The 21,355-nt window shown below is 33.5% G+C and overlaps 1 protein-coding gene across 4 annotated transcripts in view; it reads left to right on the top strand.

Annotated features, from left to right (window-relative positions):
• Positions 1-21,355, top strand: part of MAP3K20 (mitogen-activated protein kinase kinase kinase 20) — a 212,851-nt gene that overhangs the window by 77,405 nt on the left and 114,091 nt on the right. For all 4 annotated transcript variants that reach the window (XM_074303094.1, XM_074303095.1, XM_074303096.1 and 1 more), the window contains exon 3: positions 18,048-18,135. In XM_074303094.1, coding sequence (XP_074159195.1) covers positions 18,048-18,135 — 88 coding nt within the window. The remainder of the gene's footprint in view (positions 1-18,047; positions 18,136-21,355) is intronic.

Raw genomic sequence — 21,355 nt, 5'->3', positions numbered from 1 at the left:
TCTGGGTGATGGGAGTGATAATAAATTCTGGGACATATTATTCTAGTTTTGGAGAGCTCTAATATCCAGTAAGTTTTCCCTTATGTTGAAGCAAACTATTCCCTGTAATTTTTCATGCACTGATATATGTTCTTCTGAAGCCAGTAAGAACAAGGCTAATTCCTTATTCCTTGGACAGCCCATCACATTTTTTGAAGACTATAGTCTTATATCTCTTTAAATTTTTTTTCTTAGACTAAATTTAATTTCTTTAATCATCCTGCATAAAGTTTGGTCTTCTTAGCTAGTTATTCTCTGCACTTTCTACTTTTCCATTTATTATACAGATCTAAACACAATACACTCTAAATGTGGTCTGACCAGAGCAAAGTATAGCATAATTATTACCTCCCTCATTCTGGAAATTCTGTTTTTATCTATGCCATTTGAGATTATAATAAATTTTAAGCTTCTATTTCACAATGCTAACTCATCAAATGTAAACAAATAAAATCTTGAAAATTTTTTCACAGGAACTACTTTCTGTCTTACTCCATGTTATATCTAAAAAGTTGATTTTTTTTTTTCTGTCCCAAACTTAACTTCAGTGCTACATGATTTTGTTGATGCAGACATTCATTCTGTCAAGATAGGAGAGTTGTGACCAGTGATTCAGTAAACAAGCTGCAAGAATTCTTGTGATCTGTAATTTATTGTTCTGGGCCAACTTGTCAATGAATGTCTTTGAATTTAGCCAAACTAGTCTTCAAATGACAGGCTTACTAAGTACAACAGAGCCTATATTCAAAGTCTTTCCAAAATGGTAGTGCCTACCAGAAGTTGTACATCCCTGGAACATCCTTTAAAGATGCAGTCACCTCTACACCATGATGAAAGCTCAGAATAAAGCTATATTGGGGAACTGAACTTTACAATTAATCTCTTCCACTCTGACTATTGAGCTCCTTGATTTTCTTTAAGTCTTAACTAAAATCCTACCTTCTACAAAAAGCTTTCCCTAACACCATTTAATTCCCAATGCCTTCTTTTTTTTTTTTATTATCTGCTACTTATTTTACATGTAACTTGCTTTGTATATATTTGTTGCACCAACACTTTTAATACAGTTCCTGGTGCATAAAGTTTATTATTACATTTCATCTTATTAGCTTGAGTCTGTTCCTCTAACCTGTTGAGATTTTCTCTCCCACTTCATTCTCAGATTTGATAAGTATGTCTCTATATCTTTAACAAAATCATTGATAGAAATGTGCCTTAGGACCAAAGAGCATTCCACTGTAGCACTCCACTAGAGATCTAAGATTACAATAAAGGTTTGCATTCAGTGTTTCTTGTCCCAAATGCTTAGTGGTTGATTGTCTGATTAATGGCATTACCCTGAACTAGAGACCCTGCCCAAAGGAAATGAAGTTCATCTTGAATAACTTTATCAACTCTTGCTAAGGCTTAGTAATTACTTCTTCTAAGAGCTCACAAATCATCTCATTAATAATTCATTCTACAACAAAATTGTAAAATAAAAAGTTTACTAGTCTCCAGTTTGAAATATTTGCCTTTGTGAAAAACCAGAAAAGTATCTACAAAATCTTCATAGCAAGGCACCTGCTATCTATATTATCTCAAACATCATGGGCAATAGTTCAATAATCCCAGTCATCTTAGTCAGTTGAACTGATTGAGGGCAGTCCTATATTTTAAATTTTTTTTAAAAATATAAATAATACATTTATAAATATAAATATGAACTATTTTTAAAATTCTTATTAAATTATTTTTGGGGTTTTTATCAGTATAAATACTCAGTTTCCAATGTGGAGAAAATTACAAAATTTGAATTATGTAGTTCTGCCTTTTCTTCTTTCTTCACTGTCATCTTCCTATCCATTTGAAGCAGAGTATTCTATTGCTTTTATAGAAGATGAAGAATAGAAAAAGACATAATCTGGAGCCAGCTCCAGCACATGAGCATTGATTGTTAAAATCTTATAAGAATTTACCTTTAGGGTTATGGAATATTATTGCTCTGTAAGAAGTGATCAGCAGGAGGAATACAGAGAGGCCTGGAGAGACTTAAATCAACTGATGCTGAGTGAAATGAGCAAAACCAGAAGATCACTGTACACTTCAACAACAATACTGTATGAGGATGTATTCTGATGGAAGTGGAAATCTTCAACATAAAGAAGATCCAACTCACTTCCAGTTGATCAATGATGGACAGAGGTAGCTACACCCAGAGAAGGAACACTGGGAAGTGAATGTAAATTGTTAGCACTAATATCTGTCTGCCCAGGTTACATGTACCTTCGGAATCTAAAGTTTATTGTGCAACAAGAAAATGATATACACACACATGTATTGTATCTAGACTATATTGTAACACATGTAAAATGTATGGGATTGCCTGTCATCGGGGGGAGGGAATAGAGGGAGGGGGGGATAATTTGGAAAAATGAATACAAGGGATAATATTATAAAAAATATATATATAATAAAAATTATTAATTAAAAAAAAAAAAAAAGAATTTACCTTTAGAAATTGGAAAATGTGGGGCAGCTAGGTGGCACAATGGATTAAAAAACCCTTGAAGGCAGGAGGACCTAGTTCAAATCTGGCCTCAGACATTTAACACTTCCTAGTTGTGTGACCCTGGGCAAGTCACTTAACTCCAATTGCCTCAGCAAAAAAATAAAAAATAAATTGGAAAATGTTTAAATCTAGGCTTAATTTATTGTTTTGTTGATTGCCAAGACTTAAGAAAGTGGTAATAATGAAGATTAAATTTAAGACTATATGTACATCCTCCCTTCCTTCCCCCAGAGAGCCTGGGGGGTTAAACAAATGTTTAAACAAAACATCTGTTATTTGATAAATATTGTTTTACTCAGTTGGTGTATAGTGGAAGGCTCAGGTTATAAAGTCATCATTAGATTAGAGACCTGGTGACAATAAGTTAATAACAATAGTGATAATTGGCATTTATATTGAACTTTAAAGTTGGTCAGAGTACTTTTTGTAATGTTCAGGCTGGCTTTCTGGAGGTCCTCCAGAAGGTCCTTAGTCTCAGCAGGATAGACTCGACAAGAATGGACAAGAATAGAGAGTCCAAAGTCTTTATTGTCCCTTACACAGTCTATCTCTCATAGTCTGACCCAGTCTCATCTAGCAGTCTGACAGTCTGCCACCCTCAACCAGTCTCCCAATCTGAGTCTGCCTTGTCCCCAGTTTAAATACCCTATTACAACTATATCTTTACAGCATACTGATTATAAGTGAACTAGAGAACCATTACATCACCATGCTAATTAAATAGGAGAACAATCAACTCATCAAATCCACTGAGTTAACACCTTGTTTCAAGTATACTTGTCCAGAGTTCAGGCCCTCTACAACTTTATATCTGTTTTCTCATTTGACCTTTCATCATCCTTATATATTAAAAGTATGGAGACCTGAATTCAAGTCCTATATGCATCATTTTCTATTTTTGTGATGATGGGCAAGGTACTTCATTAATCTGAATTTCAATTTCTACAGTATAACAAAAGTATTTTGACTAGACAATCTCTCATCTAGCCCTAAAATTCTATAAACTTTTTAAAAATGTTCTGTTGAGCACAAGGAAGCCTGGAAGACAGATGGGTTAGGTATTGCTCAGCCAGCTGGTGGATCAGTGACTGTATCTGTCAAATAGTTGGCATTGACTATTAGTCACCAAGTGAGTGAAAGCCAGAGTAGGACATAATAAAAATTAAGCTGTAGAAATGAAATTTCTGGGATCCATTTATTCAGAGTTCTTATTTAGCTTTCTACCAGAGCTAGTTTGTGGCCAGAACAGGAGCATGGAGACCATATAGAGTTTCAAAGACAGGCCTGCAGGTATGGATAAGAAGAAAAGCAAAAACCAAAAACAACCAAGGAAAAAAACCCAAAAAGTCAATGTGAGTATATAGGTCCTCAGGGTTCCAACAATGGACTTGTCAGGGCAGAAAAGAGTGGCCAGAATTGGAGAGAATCAATAAAGCAAGCTCTCCTTATATATGTTGCTTTTTAAAGAAGCTTCTGGTAACTCTAGCTTAAGGATTTGTATTTTCTGCTTCTTAAAGGGGAATCTTCAGGATCACAGATAGAAAACAGAAGGTATCAAATGGCTCCCTACAGAATCCTCTGGTTTGGACAAGGAAGGGGGTTAAATGTCATTTGAACTGATAAGGATGAGATACAAGAGCTAATGTGTCGATATAGATCTCTAGGCATTAGGAACTAGCCTTTTCTCTTAGAATTTTACATATATGAGTCTCTTTAACTGTAGGCAGAATGGAGCATATAGGAGAATATGATAGTATAGTTTGATGCAATGTTACTTTGTTTAAACAGCCATGCTCTGTCCAAAGAAGTTTATTTAGTTAGATGGATGTCAATCTGGATGGAAGTCTCTAATAATAAGTGACAGAGCTTTTTCTTCTGTCCTATTATATTAAAAAAAAAAAAAAAAACTTATCAGTGATTTGAGTAAATCTATAGAAGGCATTCCTATCAAGTCTACAGATGACACAATGAGGAAATAGATAATAGCAGAAAGAAAAAAATGAATTTTTAGAGAAGCTGACAGATTAAAATGAGGAACTACAGCAAGATAAAAGTGAATAGTGATATGGGAAGGTTCTGTGTTTAGGTTTTAAAAAACCAATTACATGTGTAACTGATAGAGAAGACTTGACTTCACTTCGGTTCAACAAAATGCTTATTCAGTGAGAACACTGAATAAGAGATTAAATTTTTATTTTAGGTAAAAATAGTTCCTGCACTCATGGATTTTGTAGTCAGGTAGGGGAAATGACATATTCTCTATAACCCAAAAGAACTAATATTTAGCACTGAGATGGGGGAGTGAAAAGAGACAAGGATGGAGCTGGAAGGGAGGTTGTTATTAAAGATTGGAAGAAAAAGAGGAGAGGAAGTTGGTCAAGGATTTATGGAATAGGTACTCTGAATTATTCTTTAAGGGAAGGGAAGGAAGACATTTCAGTATTGGAAAAATTGTGAACAAAGACACAGGTGCTAAATTATTGAAGTCTAGAAAAAATGAAAATAAGTTATATAAAAGAAGATTAGAAAGGTAAGATGCTCTGAAATTCTGTAGGACCTTGAATTCTAGGAAAGGGATTATCTATTTAATTCAGTCAAAAGAGAGTTCTTGAAAATTTTTGAGCAGATGAGTGATTCAAGGAGACCAAAGTATAAGTATAGTTTACTTGAATAGATTGAAAAAGGCAATTTGGAAAAGTAGGAAGGAAAATTTAGGAAGAAAAGAACCTGAATTTAAATCTCAGCTTGATCCAGTCATTGTATTTGTTTTGATCCCAATTTCCCCATCTATTAAATAAATGAATTCAATGTGATAACTTCTAATATTTCTTCCAGCTCTAAATCTATGCTGTATATAAAGTATAGTTGAGAAGATACTTTATTGGTCTGTTGTACAAAGAAGTGAAAATGAAGACATATATTCTCAGATTAGTGGCATTAGAAATAGAGACATTGATAGGATTGAGAAGTAGAAGGAATCTTTGGGATAATCAGTTTATAGATGATAGAAGTGAAACCCAATTAGGTTGAATGACTCCTTCAGGCAACAACAGATAGCAACCAATAAAACTGAGATTAAAACTCAGGTCTTCTGTCCTTGTCTTTCCATTGTATCTTGTAGCTTGATAGGAAAAGAAATATATTAAATTTATGGTATGGAATATATTATATGTTTTGTAGATCATAAGACATATGTTTGTGTGCACTATATTTATTATTTATCATAAAATACTGTCATTGAACAGAGATTAATAGCAATATAAAGCACTGGTGCTTCTAACTGAAGCCTTGAAGTAAATGAAATTGCTAAAGGAAATACTTGGGAACCACCTATCCCAAGAAGTCAAGAAAAGGAAAAAGAGATTTCCTTCCCTCCTGAAAAAAAATTATTTAGACAAATTGGAAGATAATCAGAACATGCCTTTGAAACCAAGTCAGGAGAAGCTAAAAGAATCAGAAAGAAGAAAGCAGATGATCAGTCCTTCCAAAGCTTCAGACATCAGAAAGAATGAAAAAAAAATTAATGGGATTTGTAGATCAGAAGTTAGTTTAGTGACTTTTCCACTAATATTTTCTGTTCCTGAGGGTGGTAAGGGGAGGATTAGAGAAAGTAGTACATCTAAAAAAATTGGCTTGATCTATGCATGTGAAAAAATTTTGGGATAGTGAGTTGAAAAACATGCACAAATTAAGCCAGTGAGATAATACATTTTTTTTTCTAATTTTAAGAAGTTAAAACTGTAAAAATGAAGATCAAAAAGAACTAATTTGAGGTAATAATTACAATTTTATAGCACTTTGGTATAAAATTTGCATATTATCTCTTTCTATCCAGACAACATAGGCAATCATTACTATTACATTTTTACAGATGAAAAAGAAATTCAGACCTGAAATTTCATTAATACAGGAAATTTCCAATGAGAAAACTGCCTCTACCAATGGATACCTGCTCTTCGATTTATAATCCTAGAAATTCAGAATTTTGATCAATGCAACAAATAGCCATGATTCCAGAGTACTGATAAGGAAGCTATTACCTATCTTCTGAGAGAAATGATGATTTCAATATGCAGAATGTAGCATACATTTTTAAAGGTGACTCATGTTGGAATGTTTACTGTTGACTATACATATTATCATTAGTGTTGGGAGGGGTGGGTACACCATAATAGGCTGTCATTTGCTAGTATCTCCCAAGCCTCACAATCAATACTAAAGTTCTTCTGTGAGATCTTGAGAGTGTGTTTGCATCACTCCTAATCTCTGTATACTGCCATACAATACTGGTGAACTTTTCTTGGCAACCAAATTTTGTTATAATTTTCCACAAACCTTAATAAATGAAAGTATTGAAGTTCTTGGTTAGATCAATGAATATTGCATACAAATCTCTGTTCCACTTCTGGCATTTCTCCTGGAATTTCTGGGTAGCCAACACCATATCAACCATTCCTTTGCCCTTTCTGAAGCCACACTCAGGTATATGACCATCTTTCAGGTCAAGGATCAGACTATTATATTAAAATTGACTCTAGTAAGAATCTTGACAGCAATAATTAAAAAAGAGAAGATGCTTTTATAATTGGATAACCTATTTACTTTTATAGACATGAACAAATGTCTATCTTATTATATACATATACATATACATATATATATCTTGTTACATAACTAGGAAATTTTTCCATCAGCTTTTATGTGAACAATGGACTCTCTGCCTTGTAAATCTCAGCTGGAATAGAGTAAGTATCAAGTACTTTGCCACACAAGAGAATCCTAATGACATGTAAAATCTCTATTGAAGTTTGGCTAAAGAAGAAATGGTTTCAAGCTGAGATATGCAACAATGGTGTGAGCATTGACTGATGACAATTTGTTCAGAACACTGTGGAAGTGTTTAGTCTCTCTCTCCAGGATCATGCCTTTGTCATTAATCAATGTGGCTCCATCAACACTGAGTAGTTGAGATGTACCATAGGTCTTTGGCCCATAGTATTCAGAGCATCATACAAGCATTCTATATTATTAACAATCAACATAAAACTGAATTTCATGTGCCTTTTTACTGAGCCATTAATCTTGTATATCTTTAATCTTTGCTTGCATTTTATTTTTGATGGAAATAATGTTTGCTTTCTTAGAGACAGACAAAACTATCTTACTGTTATACTTGGAGTTCTCGTTTTTTGTTTAGCCATTTCAGAATTTCCCCATAATTTTTGTCAAACTAATCTTGATGCTTAGGAGTGTTCTGATCTAAATAAACAAATGCAGTACTGTGTGCCAAATCTCTAAAAGCTGCCTATTCTTTTTCTGCTCCACTGTTATCAACTGTGGGTTAATTTTGTTTTCCCTTCAACTTAGCAATGAACTGGTCATACTTGCAGAAGCATTTAAATCTGATTATATTAAGTCTTCTAATAGTCCTCTTGTCTTGGAGCTTTTGTCGAATTCCAGCATTTACATTGGAAAGGATAATTCTATTATCTCCCTAGCATTCTGTACTATACATCACCTTTAACACTTGCACATTTTATCTGTAATGGTTATTAAATACTAAAATAACATATTAAAAAGGTAATGGGTCCTCTTTCTCTATAGCCTTTTGAAAATAAGATTCTGATCTTATTTTCTGTTTTCTCTGTTATGTTCTATATTCTCTATTTTCTGTTTGTGGGGATTTAAGGGAACATCAATGAGAATAAAGGTCAAGAAGGGGAAAGACTTCAAAATCTCTTCCATTCCAGAAGCTGTCATTTTTAGTAGGGGTTTGTTAAAATATTGTATACTTAGCAATTAATAAAAAAGAAAATGGCAAGCAATTGTTTCTAATGGGTAATTCTCATTAGTCACTGTTCAAATATACAAAAACTTAGAAATATCTTATATAGGTAGATAATAGATAGACAGACAGATAATAGAAATATCTTAGAAATAATATAATAATTATTCTGGATGTAGCCTAGAAATATATTAAGAGCCAAGCTAAGCAGAGCACTCAGGCTGCTATAGAACTCTTCAGACTTTTAAAAAAAGAATCAAGTTTGCCTAAATTTTCCTAAATGATTTTGTTGATTTCCATGTGTAGATTGCTAAATGTGGCAAACATTTCTTTTCTGGAATGTAAACAATCAAATTCTGTCATTCAGTCGAGTAATATTATAGAGCACTTAGAGGTGTTCAGCTAATCAGGAGTAGCTGAAAATTCCTCAACCTGTAATTTTGCTTAAAGAGAGGGTACCTCATGCTGTGCAATTAACTAGTTTTATTAGCAATAAATTTGTTTGCTTCTAGCTGGCCCTGTGTCTACTGCTGCAAAGAGTTTTCAGCTTGATTTTGAACTTCATCCTGAACTAGCCAAGTATCAGAGCCAGCAAATGGGGTCATGGTAATTCCATGGAGCAATTCATACTTAGCTTAGTAAGTATGACTAGTCATTGACATTTCTTAAGAAGTAAACCTTAATTGTTGGGTATCCCAGGAAAGCCTGGGATTAAGGATTTCTCAGTATATTGTATCTTTATAAAATAATAATCTTCTATTCTATTTCATAACATCCAGATATTAAATTCAATTAACATTTATCAGGCACTATGCTAAGCACTGGGAATATAATTGAAAAGAAAAAAAAGATAGTTTCTGCTCTACGGGAGCTCTCTCTCTCTCCTCTCCCCTCCCCCCGCCCCCTTCTCTCTCTCCCTCTCTCTCCCTCTCCCTGACTCTCCCTCTCTTTCCCTCTCCTTCTCTCTCCATACTGATTCCTAATTAATGGTGATCAATATATTTTGTTCTTAGAATATCTGAAGACCTGGCACTAGTATTTACATTACAATTTAATGGGGGAAGACAACACCCAAAAGGGTCCAAAAGCCTGAGCTTGAAATCCAATCTCTGCCCTCTATTAAAACAAAACAAAAACAACAAACTTTGGGAGAAGCTTAGTGGTCCATTTTTTTCAGGTCTCATAAGAGGGTAGAGGAATCTGAGGAAGCTAGAAAGGCATTGACTATCAAAGGATACATTAGCAACATGAGATGAGAGAAATTTAATTGTGAGTTTATTAGAAGCATTTTAGGTAATGACAGTTCTATTAATGGATTATCTGGCCAAAATTATTTTCTCTTTTTAATTTTTTTAAGAGAGAGTACAAAATTTATGTGAGATTATTAAAGATAAATAAGAAGGAAGTAGGGAAGGAGGAAAACAGGAATAGATTTTATAACTCAAACCTTTAAATAAAAATGTTTTGAAAAAAAATAAGCAAAATATGCAGGATATTCCCAACATCTTAGTGCAGGTTTAAACTATTAAAGCTAATAAAGCAATAATAAAGGTAATAATAAAGCTTTAATAATAACATGGTATTAAATCTTAAACTACACTAAGACTCTAGGGACACCTTATGTCAGTTAATTCCACTGTTGAATCATATTTATTCAGCATGTGTAATTCAAAAAACATCAAGTATTTATTGTATTCAAAGCTGAAAAGTTTCAATTTGATATTGTTATACAATTTAGTAGTCTACAATTTAGTAGAGAGATCATATACCATTTGAGGAATGAGAGTGGATCATACATGCTTCAATCTTCCTTGTGAAATAGATTAGATAATTTAAGTGTAGTGGAGAGGTTAAGACAAGATCAGGGATGAGGAAAGAGAAGAAAAAAGTTAAACCAATTGTTATAGAAAATGAGATTCTCAAGGCAAAAGAGGAGAGAAGTCTTGGTGAGTAATATTGAGTGAGCCCAAAAGATGACAGGAATGATAAATTTGTAATGGGTGAAATTAATCCTGTTTCATGATTTTTATTCAGAAACCTTAAAGGAGGAGCAGAGAAATCAAATAGTAGGGATTAGTGTGGAATGAGGGTTCAACAAGCATCTAAATGCCAACTATGTACCAGACATTGTATACAATGCCAAAGTCAGGAACAAAGATCATCAGGGCAAGAAATTCTAATGCAATGGCTAGTGAAACATTGTAGATGCAGATAGACTATGAAGCCAAGATACATATGGACACAATTAAGGCCATAGATGGACTGGAAGAGAAAGGTTGAGTAGAGTGATCAAGAGTATATTTAGTATAAATGACAGACTGAATGAAATGAAAAGGTAATGGAATTCTAGATCTTAGAAAGAGTACAGTTTTGAGAAATCATGAGTTGACTATGCTGGTATGTGACTAAAACTTTGTTGCTTTGTTTAATCATGTTCCTCTCTTCATGATCCCATATAGAGTTTTCTTGACAAAAATACTGGAGTGGTTTTCCACTTTCTTCTCCACTACATTAGGCAAAGAGTTGGAGTGATGGGTTTAGCTAGTGTCTAGTTAGTATCTAAGGTTGGATTTGAACTCAGGTCTTCTTGGCTTCAGGTTCAGTGCTCTATCCAATGAGATACCTGGCTTTTTCCTGTGACCAAAATGTCAATAGAGAAAAAAGTTTTTGTTGTTTGAGGAATTTGTGACGAGATTTCTAGTGGCTCCTAGAAAAGACTGAAGAAATTCTCAAAGGTCCCTTTCATTCTTAAATATGTGATCCTATGATCTAATAAGTCATGTTATCCCAACCTCCTCATTGTATGAAAGAGGAAGCCCATATTTGAAGAGCTTAAATCACTTGCCCAAAGTCACACAATGAATTAGTGACAAAATTAAGCTTAAAGAGACCTTTTTTCTAGATTTATTTTTATTTTACTGTTTTCAAAATGGTTTCATACCCATTAATCTCACCAAATTCTAATGTCAACCTTTCAAGAGAGACTGGGCAGCAATTATCATCTACTTTTTATGGAAAGGGAAACTAAAAGTCTGAAAATTTAAATGACTTGACCAAAGTCACATAGTTAGGAGAAATAGAATTTAAACTTGGACCTCTTGACTGTCTTTCCATATCTCTTCCTTGGTAGGCAGTATTTGACAAAAGGCTAATCTTTCAGAAATTCTTATTTACAACTGAATTCAAAGTCTTACATTATAAGAGGAAAAAAATGATAAAAAGTCCTCCACAGTAATATCTCAGCTTTTAGCTTCAAATGCAATTTCTTAGGCAGCATTACAACAATTGTAAGCTGGATATATGGATATACTTTTGCCCACTAAACTGCTTCTAATTCATATTAAAAAATGTTTTTGCTTCTCATACTGTTAGAACGTCATTCTACACAAGCACCATATTTGTATAAATCTAGTTTACCTTGACTTCCTACGACTTTTTATGGTGTCCAAATGTTAAATCTTCACCATTTGTTTCATTCAATTTCAACTTCCCTACAGTTTTGTTAGGTTAGCTTGCCCTTAGTAGGATATGTAACCAAAGAGCCTGTTTTTTACTAGAGCATCATGCTTCTTGGAATCTAGCCTGAGCTGTTCTCCAAGGGCATGCCAAATGAAGAGTGAGTAAGCTTCAGTGCACCACAAAAAATCATTGAGTTCTAATTTTTGTAGGTTCACAACGTAAGTGGTAATTAAAATGGAATTCCTTATCTTTATCTTCCAAAAAATAGCACCAAAAAGAGAGAAATGACTGGTCAATTTAATCCTGTTAGCAGTTAAGGGTGTTTCTTCAAAGGGAATTTCTTCATGGACCTAAGGAAAGTTATTTATTTGGTTAGTGTAAAAGAAAAGAAATTTATTTTCCTCAAAGAGGCTCTATTTGGCAAGAGTTTATATACCAACCAACACTCTTTGATTTAACAAGCATTTATTATGGACCCATTTGGTTCAGCCACAAAGGCAAACTGCAGAATGTAAAGACAAAGAACAAAATCTTTTTTGTGAGAAAAGAAAATGTACTATAGATAAATAGATACAGAATATATACAAAATGAATACAAAGTCACTGAAAAGAGGAAGAGTTGAAATCATAAGGAAAGACTATGGTGGTAGCTGAGCTTTGCAGAGATCTAGGATGTAAATATGAATCCAAAGACAAATAACCACGGAAATATTCATGACTATAAATCTTAGAATTGAAGGGATCCCAGAGATCATATAATCTAATTCCTTTATTTGACATATATGGAAACTGAGGCCCAGAAATATTGAATCACTTGGCCAAGATCACTTGGATTATCAATAGCAGAACTAATTAAACGGGGCAGTGTTATGTTTTATTATTGTACCTGCAGCACCTTGCTCTTGCAGATGAAATATTCTCTTGACTATACTTACTATAACTAATATATCTCTGATACATTATATTTATATGTGAGCACTTCAGGGGCCTAGGATTTTTTCTGTGTGAGATCTCCCTTCATCAATCAAACAACTATTTATGCCTTAATTGATGAACTTCATAAGCTTCTAGGACCAAATCCATTCATTATTTGGTAGCCAACTATTTGGTTTCAAGCCTTTCTGCATTCATTTAAGCTGATATTTTTGGGATGTCCATGTTCATTGTTGGGGTTATCCTTGAAGCCTTTCCAAACAGTAGGACTCACCATGCAGATGGCCTGCTAACAAAGAAGCCAGGGTCACTCCCCTGATACTCAGAGCCTTTAGATGAGCACTTTGGTGAAGGATGCTATACTATAATACAAAGACATAATCTAGTAAACTTTATTGATTATGCTGAGGACCTGCCAATCATATTTGAGGGCAAAAAAAGAGACCAACCATTCCTCCCCTCCCCCCCCCCAGGATGGGGTTAAATGACTTGCCCAGGGTCCCACAGCTAAGTGTTGTGTCTGAGATCAGATTTGAACTCTGGTCCTTCTGAATTCAAGGCTGGTGCTCTATCCACCCTTCCACCTGGCAGCCACCTAGCTTCCCCCTCCCTATGTGTGTGTTTTTTGTTTGTTTGTTTGTTTTTTTAAGTGAATAAGTATTCTTATTCTATTTGAGTTTAACTCTGCTGCCTCTGGACAACCAGAAGGAAGTTGAAAGAACCTGGATCATCAAATGAAGAATTAGGAAGACAATAGTTCAAATGTGGTGTCAGACACCAGGTTTGTGACCTTGGGCAAGTAATTTAACCCTGTGTGCCTCGTTTTTTCATCTGTCAAATGAGTTGGAAAAGGAAATATCAAACCACTCCAGTAATTTTGCCAAGAAAGTCCCAAAAGAAGTTATGGAGTCTGATAGGACAGACACAGAACAAGGGAGTGATGCCAATGAAACTTTTGAATAGTACTAAGCATTAAAAGTATGCTTCATGAATAATAAAAATATTCATGGAGATCATTGATCCTATAAAAGGGTCTCAAGAAGGTAAGCTTTTTTGAAAACTTTGAAGCTAGGTGTGATGGTACCTTTGGCAATCCTTGTCCTTGGAAAGGTTCAGACTGGTGGATCATTTGAACTTGGGAGTTCTGAATTACATTAGACTGAACCAAAAAGCATCTTCTTCCCTTCTCTAAGATATTGCTAGAGGATTTGCAAAATGAATAAGTATTAAGTATGCAAAAAAAAAAAAAAATACCTGAGTATTGTGAGTCTTTTATGGGAGGTCATAGGGTGGAGAAGCAGTCTGCTCAAAAAGGAGCAAACTAGCTCAGGTTGGAGCCAGACAGAGCAAATATCCATTGCTGATTGTCAATTGGTTTGGGTCTATGAATGGTTGTTGTATTTTCAGCATGAACCAGATAGGGAGACCTAGTTTCAAAACAAAACAAAACAAAACAAAACCTTAAACTTCTTTCTGACTGAAAAGAACCACAGTGTATCCATTAAAACTCAGTCTCCAAATTAGATTTTATACTCACCCACAGTGAGTCAATGAAGCTAAGTTCCAAGTCTAGGACTGGGGGTTATATAATTGTATATATATATATAACTGTACTACTATCATACTTAAGGGACACAAAAGTAGTAAATCATATGTATATATTGTCAGAAAGAATATTGAAAACTTTCATCCTTTACAATCTCCTATTCCCCTCTTCTGAGTGAACATTTACTAATTTAAATAGATGGCAATATATATAATCTTACTTACACTCTGAATAATACTATTACCTTATAAGAGGAAGAAAATCAAAGAAATGCTTCTTTTCTTCCCTGTGATATCATTGGAGAATTTGCAAAATGATTTAAGTGGAGCACATAACAGCTAAAAGAAACGTGTTCCAAAAATAGAGTATACATCTCTTAAGCAAACATCAAGAGTTATGAATGGTGTTAGGTAGAAAATATAGGAACTTTCCAAATTCATTACACGTCTGTGAGGATTAGGATATGCTTTCTAGAGATCCTGGGGCAAGTGAAGAAATAGTTGCATTCAGTGGGTTGACCATTCCTGGGAAGGACTAAAATCTATAATCATGCATTCTAAGCTCCTCGGGGAATCATACTTCTAGGAACATATCTTGGAAGACCTGACTAATTACTTCAAATGATTCTGAAATATATGGGAAATTATGACATTCTTTACTATGAGCAGAGGTTATCAAATTCCACCGAATCTTGAGTCAGGAAGATTGCCCAGTTTCCTCATGTGTAAAATGATCTGGAGAAGGAAATGGTAATCTACTCCAGTAACTCTATCATGAAAACCCCAAAATGGGTTACAAAGAGTGGAACATGACTGAATAACCAAAATCAATATGGAACTACAGGAATCTGTTTCTGTTTTATGTTTGACACCTCCAGATGGCTCTGGAGGATACAGTGAGACTGGTGACTTTGCACAGTCTTGCCTTACTTAAATCCAATTTACTTGCAAGTTAAGATATAATTTTTTGATATCATTGGTACTCTTTGTGAATGAAGAACAAACAACAGCAACAATTCGTTGGCTCAATTGTGATCTAGTTTAGAAACCTTTCCCTTTCCTTCACTGCATTATCTGTCTGGAGATTTACAACTATAGAATGATGAAAGAAACGACCACAAAAGTAACCTGACCACCTTTCCTTAAGGCAGAAGTTATATATCTTTGGCTCTTTAAAAATATATATATATATATATATATATATATATATATATATATATATATATATATATATATATATATATTTCTGTTATAATTAGAGAATTCTTATTGTGGAAACTCCTTACCAATGCAGATCTGCAAGTGGGCTTTTTAATTACATGTTGTCTTATAAAGAGTTGCTTAGGACAATAAGAAATAAAGTGACTTGCTTGTGATCACCTAGCTAGTAGATGTCATAGACAGAATCTGAAAGGCAGGTCTTTCTGATTCTAAGGCCAATCCTATGTCCAACTATGTCTTGTTCCCTTTTTGTACCCTTTGACACACAGAATTAAAAATTTGGAGCCAAAAGAGGTATTAGAGATTATTTCTTTTTAAACTTTCATTCTACATTGCTATTCATAGTTTAAATGATTTGATCACAAGGGTAGTAAATAGCAAAGGTGGGGAATCTAACCCATATTCTATAACTCAAAATCCAGTATTTTTTGTAGTTTCATCCTACTTTGTTGTCAATGCCAAGGTAAAGTGAGAAAACAATTGAGAGGTGAGGAGATAAGCCAGTCTTGAATAAGATAAAAGATGTGAATCTAACTGGTACACTTGATTATTTGAATCAACCTAAATATCAGTAAGCTGATTTCAGTTTCTTTCCTTTCTTCCATAAAAGGGCTGAATTTCCTTTCCCCTAAATGTATTTAAGAAAATGTGATATTTCTAAACTAAATCAATATAGATTTAGGTATGTATAAAACACATGAATTTAGGAAACATATCTAATTTAAATAAGGCAAACCTGAAATCTGGAAAGAGACTGAAAATTCAACCAGTAATTCATTGTTTTTCTTAAAGAAATAAGGATATGACTGAGATTAGGGGGGGGGGGGGGACTTGAAATGAGGGCAAGAGGATAATACTCAATATTTACTAATTCAATGTTCTGTTGAAGATCTTTCCAAAGGATTACACAATAAGGGAGTTAAAACCAGGAAATTGACTTGTGGATCCATGTTAGTAGTGGAGGAGGACGCAACAGAAATCATAAATCTTGCCTCAAGTTAAATCATCAACATCAAAACCCATAGATAAGACAAAATCTTTTCATCTATAACAATCCATGAACCTATTGCTCTATTTGTAAGGTATAGACAGAAAACATAAATGACCATCTTCCTGTGTTAATAGATCCTTGGTTCCAGATTCATTATTATAATATTGGGACTTTCTAAGTTCCTGAGTAGACTCAGCTATATGGTTTTATAAGGCACATCTAGATGGGCTTTTTGATTGCTAAATTGTTTATTATTATTTCATCATTATTTCATGACTTACATTCTGTTCAGAAGTTTTCAAAGAGTTTTATATACATTATTCCATTGGATCATCCTAGTACACAGAACAATAGTGATGTTAGCTATCTATATACAACAGTGAAAGCTTAGTTATCAATAAGTTCAATATGAGTCTATAGTGATTGTCAGCAAATGATGATTTCATAGGATCATAAAGTTTTGGATTTTTTATCTTTTGACCATTTATCAATTGGGGAGTGGCTCATATTTTCATAAATTTCGCTCAGTACTTTATGTATTTGAGAAATGAGGCTCTAATTTATTTAACTGTTAAAAAAAAAAAAAAAAAGTCCCCCTCAGTTTCTTACTTTCCTTCTAATTTTGATTGCATTAGTTTTGTTTGTGCAAAAACTTTTTAATGTCATGTGATCAAAATTATATTTTGTTTCCCATTAACTTCTGTCTTATTTGATCATAAATTCTTCCCTTACTCAGAAATCTGAAAGGTTTCAGTGCTTCCTTTATATACATCTTCCTTTATGCTTAAGTAATTTATTCATTTTGACATTATCTTTGTATAGTGTAAGATGATGGTCTATGTATAGTTTTTGCCAAACTGCTTTCCAGTTTTATCAGCAATCTTTGTCAAATGATGAGTTCTTGATCCAAAAGCTTGGATTTTTGAGTTTATCAAACATTAGATAACCATAGTCATTTGCTACTGTGTATTGTGTACCTAATTTATTCCACAGACAAAAGGATATTTTTAGAATTTATTTCTGTTGCTATAAAAGAGGAAACTCTTTAGACTACTCTGTTGGCTAAGATAAGAACAGTATATTTAACAAAATAAACAAAACAAAGCAAAAATTCTGTCCAGGAAGAAAGACTACAAAGCAATATTTCATGTATGCCTATACACCAGTCTGGTGTCCAGAAGACATAACCATAACAAGATAAAAGTGCTTCAAATATATTACTGAGTTAAAATCTAAGAAATCCCTTAGTATAATGACAACTCTTCAACATATTTTGGCACACTTAGCATTGCAAAAGCACTTACCAACATGTTCCTATTTTACATACTTAATGGAAATTTTCATTTCTTAGATTACTGTAAAAGAGAGTTTTTCTAAAGTGAACAGGCTTCTGCATAAAGAATTTGTGATATATCAAGAAAAGAGAAGATAAAGATGATCAGAAATTGAGCAATTCTTATTTATTAGAACATTATTTAACTATGAAAATTGTATTTTCAAATTTGTTTTTGATTTTTCAACAGGCAGAAATACTCAGTGTCCTCAGTCACAGAAATATCATCCAGTTTTATGGAGTAATTCTTGAACCTCCCAACTATGGTATTGTAACAGGTAAGAACACCTTTATTAGTATACAGGCTTTCTTTTTTTCCTTTTCACACTTTACAAGGCTTTTTGCTTGAAATATGTTAAAATGCTTAGCACTAGATTCAGTTATGAACTGTATTCTACTGTCAGATGTCACTTTTGTTGCCATAAAGCATTAATAAAACTGATTATATCAATATAATTAAGAATGGTGTTTCTACTTCTACCCATGTTTAATTGTGCTAATTATATCTGAGTAAATGCTATTTAAATGCACTTGCAGCTGCAATACCAATATTTGAAGGTGCTGTTTAACTAAAATTTCATTTAATTAGTTGAAATGAGCGATGCTTTTTGCAACTCTGTGACCTTTTACAAATTAAGATTTCTTGAGCTATTCATGTTATAATTCTTTGCAAGGCATTTTAATCCCATTAGAGCATTCTTACTTCAAGGTCTCTGACATGAGAACAGTATTTTTCACGTTTGGTCATTTGAGTTGATAATGACCTTGATTTAAATCATCAGTTAATTAAGGAGCAGCAGTTTAGAATGAGGTGAAAATATATTTTCTCAAATAGAACATATAGAAAATATTGTACCTAATTTTTGTACTTTATGCTTGTATGTATTTCTATTCTGCAGTGAGAAGCTATTAAGAATATTATGTTAGTTATGATTTCCACAGGATTTAATTTTTAAGAGCCTCTGACATTTCGAGTGAGAAGATCTTTAAAATGGTATGGAGTTAGAGTCAAGTAGACTTTATCATCTAGACATTATCATGTAGCAAAAGTAGATGGGATCAGCAATTTAATCCCTTCTTATCAATTGCTAATTTAAATTCAGATACCCCACTTATTTTTGAAGACTGACACAAATAATCTTAGATATTTAGGATTAAGTAGAATGTGGTTGAGTTGTTGAGTTCATCTCTCCACCCTAAGAAAGGATTATATGAGGCTTTTCCTTTTTCACCAATATTTCCCTAATTTCCAAAATAACTTATATTTTGTAAACATATGGATGTCTAAATAGTGTACACATTTAAAATGTGTACTATAAAATGGAATCTCCTTGAGGACAAATAATATTTCACTTTTGTCTTTGCATCCAATATGTAGCATACTGCACTTACTGTCATCACTTTATAATCTTGTTGATTAATTTGTCACTTACAAGTAAATCATCTCCAAAATATGATTATCTACCTTTTTTATTCTTACATTTCAGATTTTGTAATTTTTGGTACATTCACAACGAATTAAGCCTTACTCTCCATATTTAGATTCCAGGATCAGAACTCAACAAAATATTTTCATATTCTAGGGGGAATTTAGGAGAAAATTATAATTTAAGGGGAAGACATAACCACTCCAATACCATCCCAGTACTTTACACATGGAAAGTATTTTGTAAATGCTTGTTGAATTGATTTGTATCAGTCATTTAGATAAAAACATCCCTGGAGTACTCCCACATTGTACCAAAAGCCATATATTAAAGAAAGATGAATGGATTCTAAAAGAGCTGCCCCAATGAGTTTACCATCAAATCAATGTCATATGTATAGCAAAAGCAGCAGTACTAGTAGTATTAGTAGTCATTGTAGTAATGATAGTAGGAGCAGTGGTAGTAATAATAGAAGTAATAGTAGTAATGGTAGTTTATTAGCAGTAGTAATAGTAGCAGTAGGAGGAGGATGAGGAGTAGCAGGAAGAGGAGGAGGAAGAGCAAAAGTAGTAGCAATAACAGTAGTGGTAGTGTCAATAGTTATATAGTATCTATCAGTAGTAGCATATCAAGGATGCTATATATTGAGCCAGGCTACTTCTCAACTGAATAAAAATGGGGAAATACAGGCATACCCAGAGATAAGTTGCACAGAACTTTTTCCCAGGTTCCTTATATGGAATTCAGATGTTTCTTGTCAACATCTTTATATCATTAAATATGGATCATTGACTAATATGTTGAATTTTTAAAGTTATCTGTGGATTTTAATTGCTACAATATTAATTATATGCATAGCATTTGTGCTCTGCATTAAGTTGAAAAGCTATCTCCTGCTGGCAAGGAGTGACATTTATGAGGGAAATTTAAATTTTTTGAACTTTAAAACACTAAATGTCCACTAATGTCATAATCATTACAAAAATCACTACTATCATAATCATCTCTGATAGCTTTCTGGCTTTTTCTCCTTTTCTCCTACTTTTTTTATGTTCCTTTTAAGTTCCTTAAACTTAATTTGTAGAACTGCATCTGGTTTGATGACTCTAAGGCTAGATTATACCTATATCACCTATATGACACATGAAAGTGTGCCACATTAAAGGGATTGATGCTCTTTTGTTTAACTAAATCAAAAGCCTTTCCTTCTTCATCTTCTTTGGGTATTTGAGAGAAAGACTTCCATTTAAATAAAAGAAGAAACTATTTTTGGTATTGTTTGAAGAGAAAGAAATAAAAATGGGGCTGGAGGAAGGGTGTGGATTGCTTTTTCCACAGGTTTAATTGTAGCTAAGACAGAGTCACATTTCTATCTATCTTCCCTCACATCTAAAAATGTCTAATTATGTTTTCATTGGTAGATATCCTTCATTTTATTTTTTCATTAATAATATAGTAGGCCAAAGCTTTTATTTCATCCAATCCCATAGCAAGATGCAAAATGTAAAGAGCACTGGATTTAGTGTCAGGAAACATTGGTTCAAATTCTTACTTTGCTATTTACTTCTGGCATGAAATTGGGCCAATAAACCTCAGACCCTCAGTTTTCTCACCTATAAAATGAGAATTTAGAATTTGGTTACTCCTAATCCTGTAATCACCTGTGATCTCTGTCCCTCCACTCTATTCATAACACATTTCTAGGGAGGATTCCTTTTCTAGAATATAAGTTCATAGGATCATAGATTTAGAGCTGGAAAAGACCTAGGCTGTCATTGAGAGCAATCCCCTAATTTTAAAGATGAGGAAATTGTTACTCAGAGAAATTTGCCAACATGCATAAGATCCTATGATGAGTATTTGAGGCAGGATTTGAACCCCAGTCCTCCTAGTTCCAACTCCAGTGCCCTGTACACTACACCTTACAGACTTTCAATTGATTTTAAGGAGTCTTATTTTGTTTCAATTTAGAACAGACAAATAAGTTAGCATTGCAGCAAGCATTTAACATTTTTTTAAAACAAAGAGAGACAAAATTTAAGAGTTGAAGTCCCATGAGGTTACTAAAGTA

The sequence above is a fragment of the Sminthopsis crassicaudata genome, chromosome 3 (genome assembly GCF_048593235.1).
Source record: "Sminthopsis crassicaudata isolate SCR6 chromosome 3, ASM4859323v1, whole genome shotgun sequence".
NCBI classification, from domain to species: Eukaryota; Metazoa; Chordata; class Mammalia; order Dasyuromorphia; family Dasyuridae; genus Sminthopsis; species Sminthopsis crassicaudata.
This window is presented reverse-complemented; position numbering and strand designations above follow the sequence as displayed.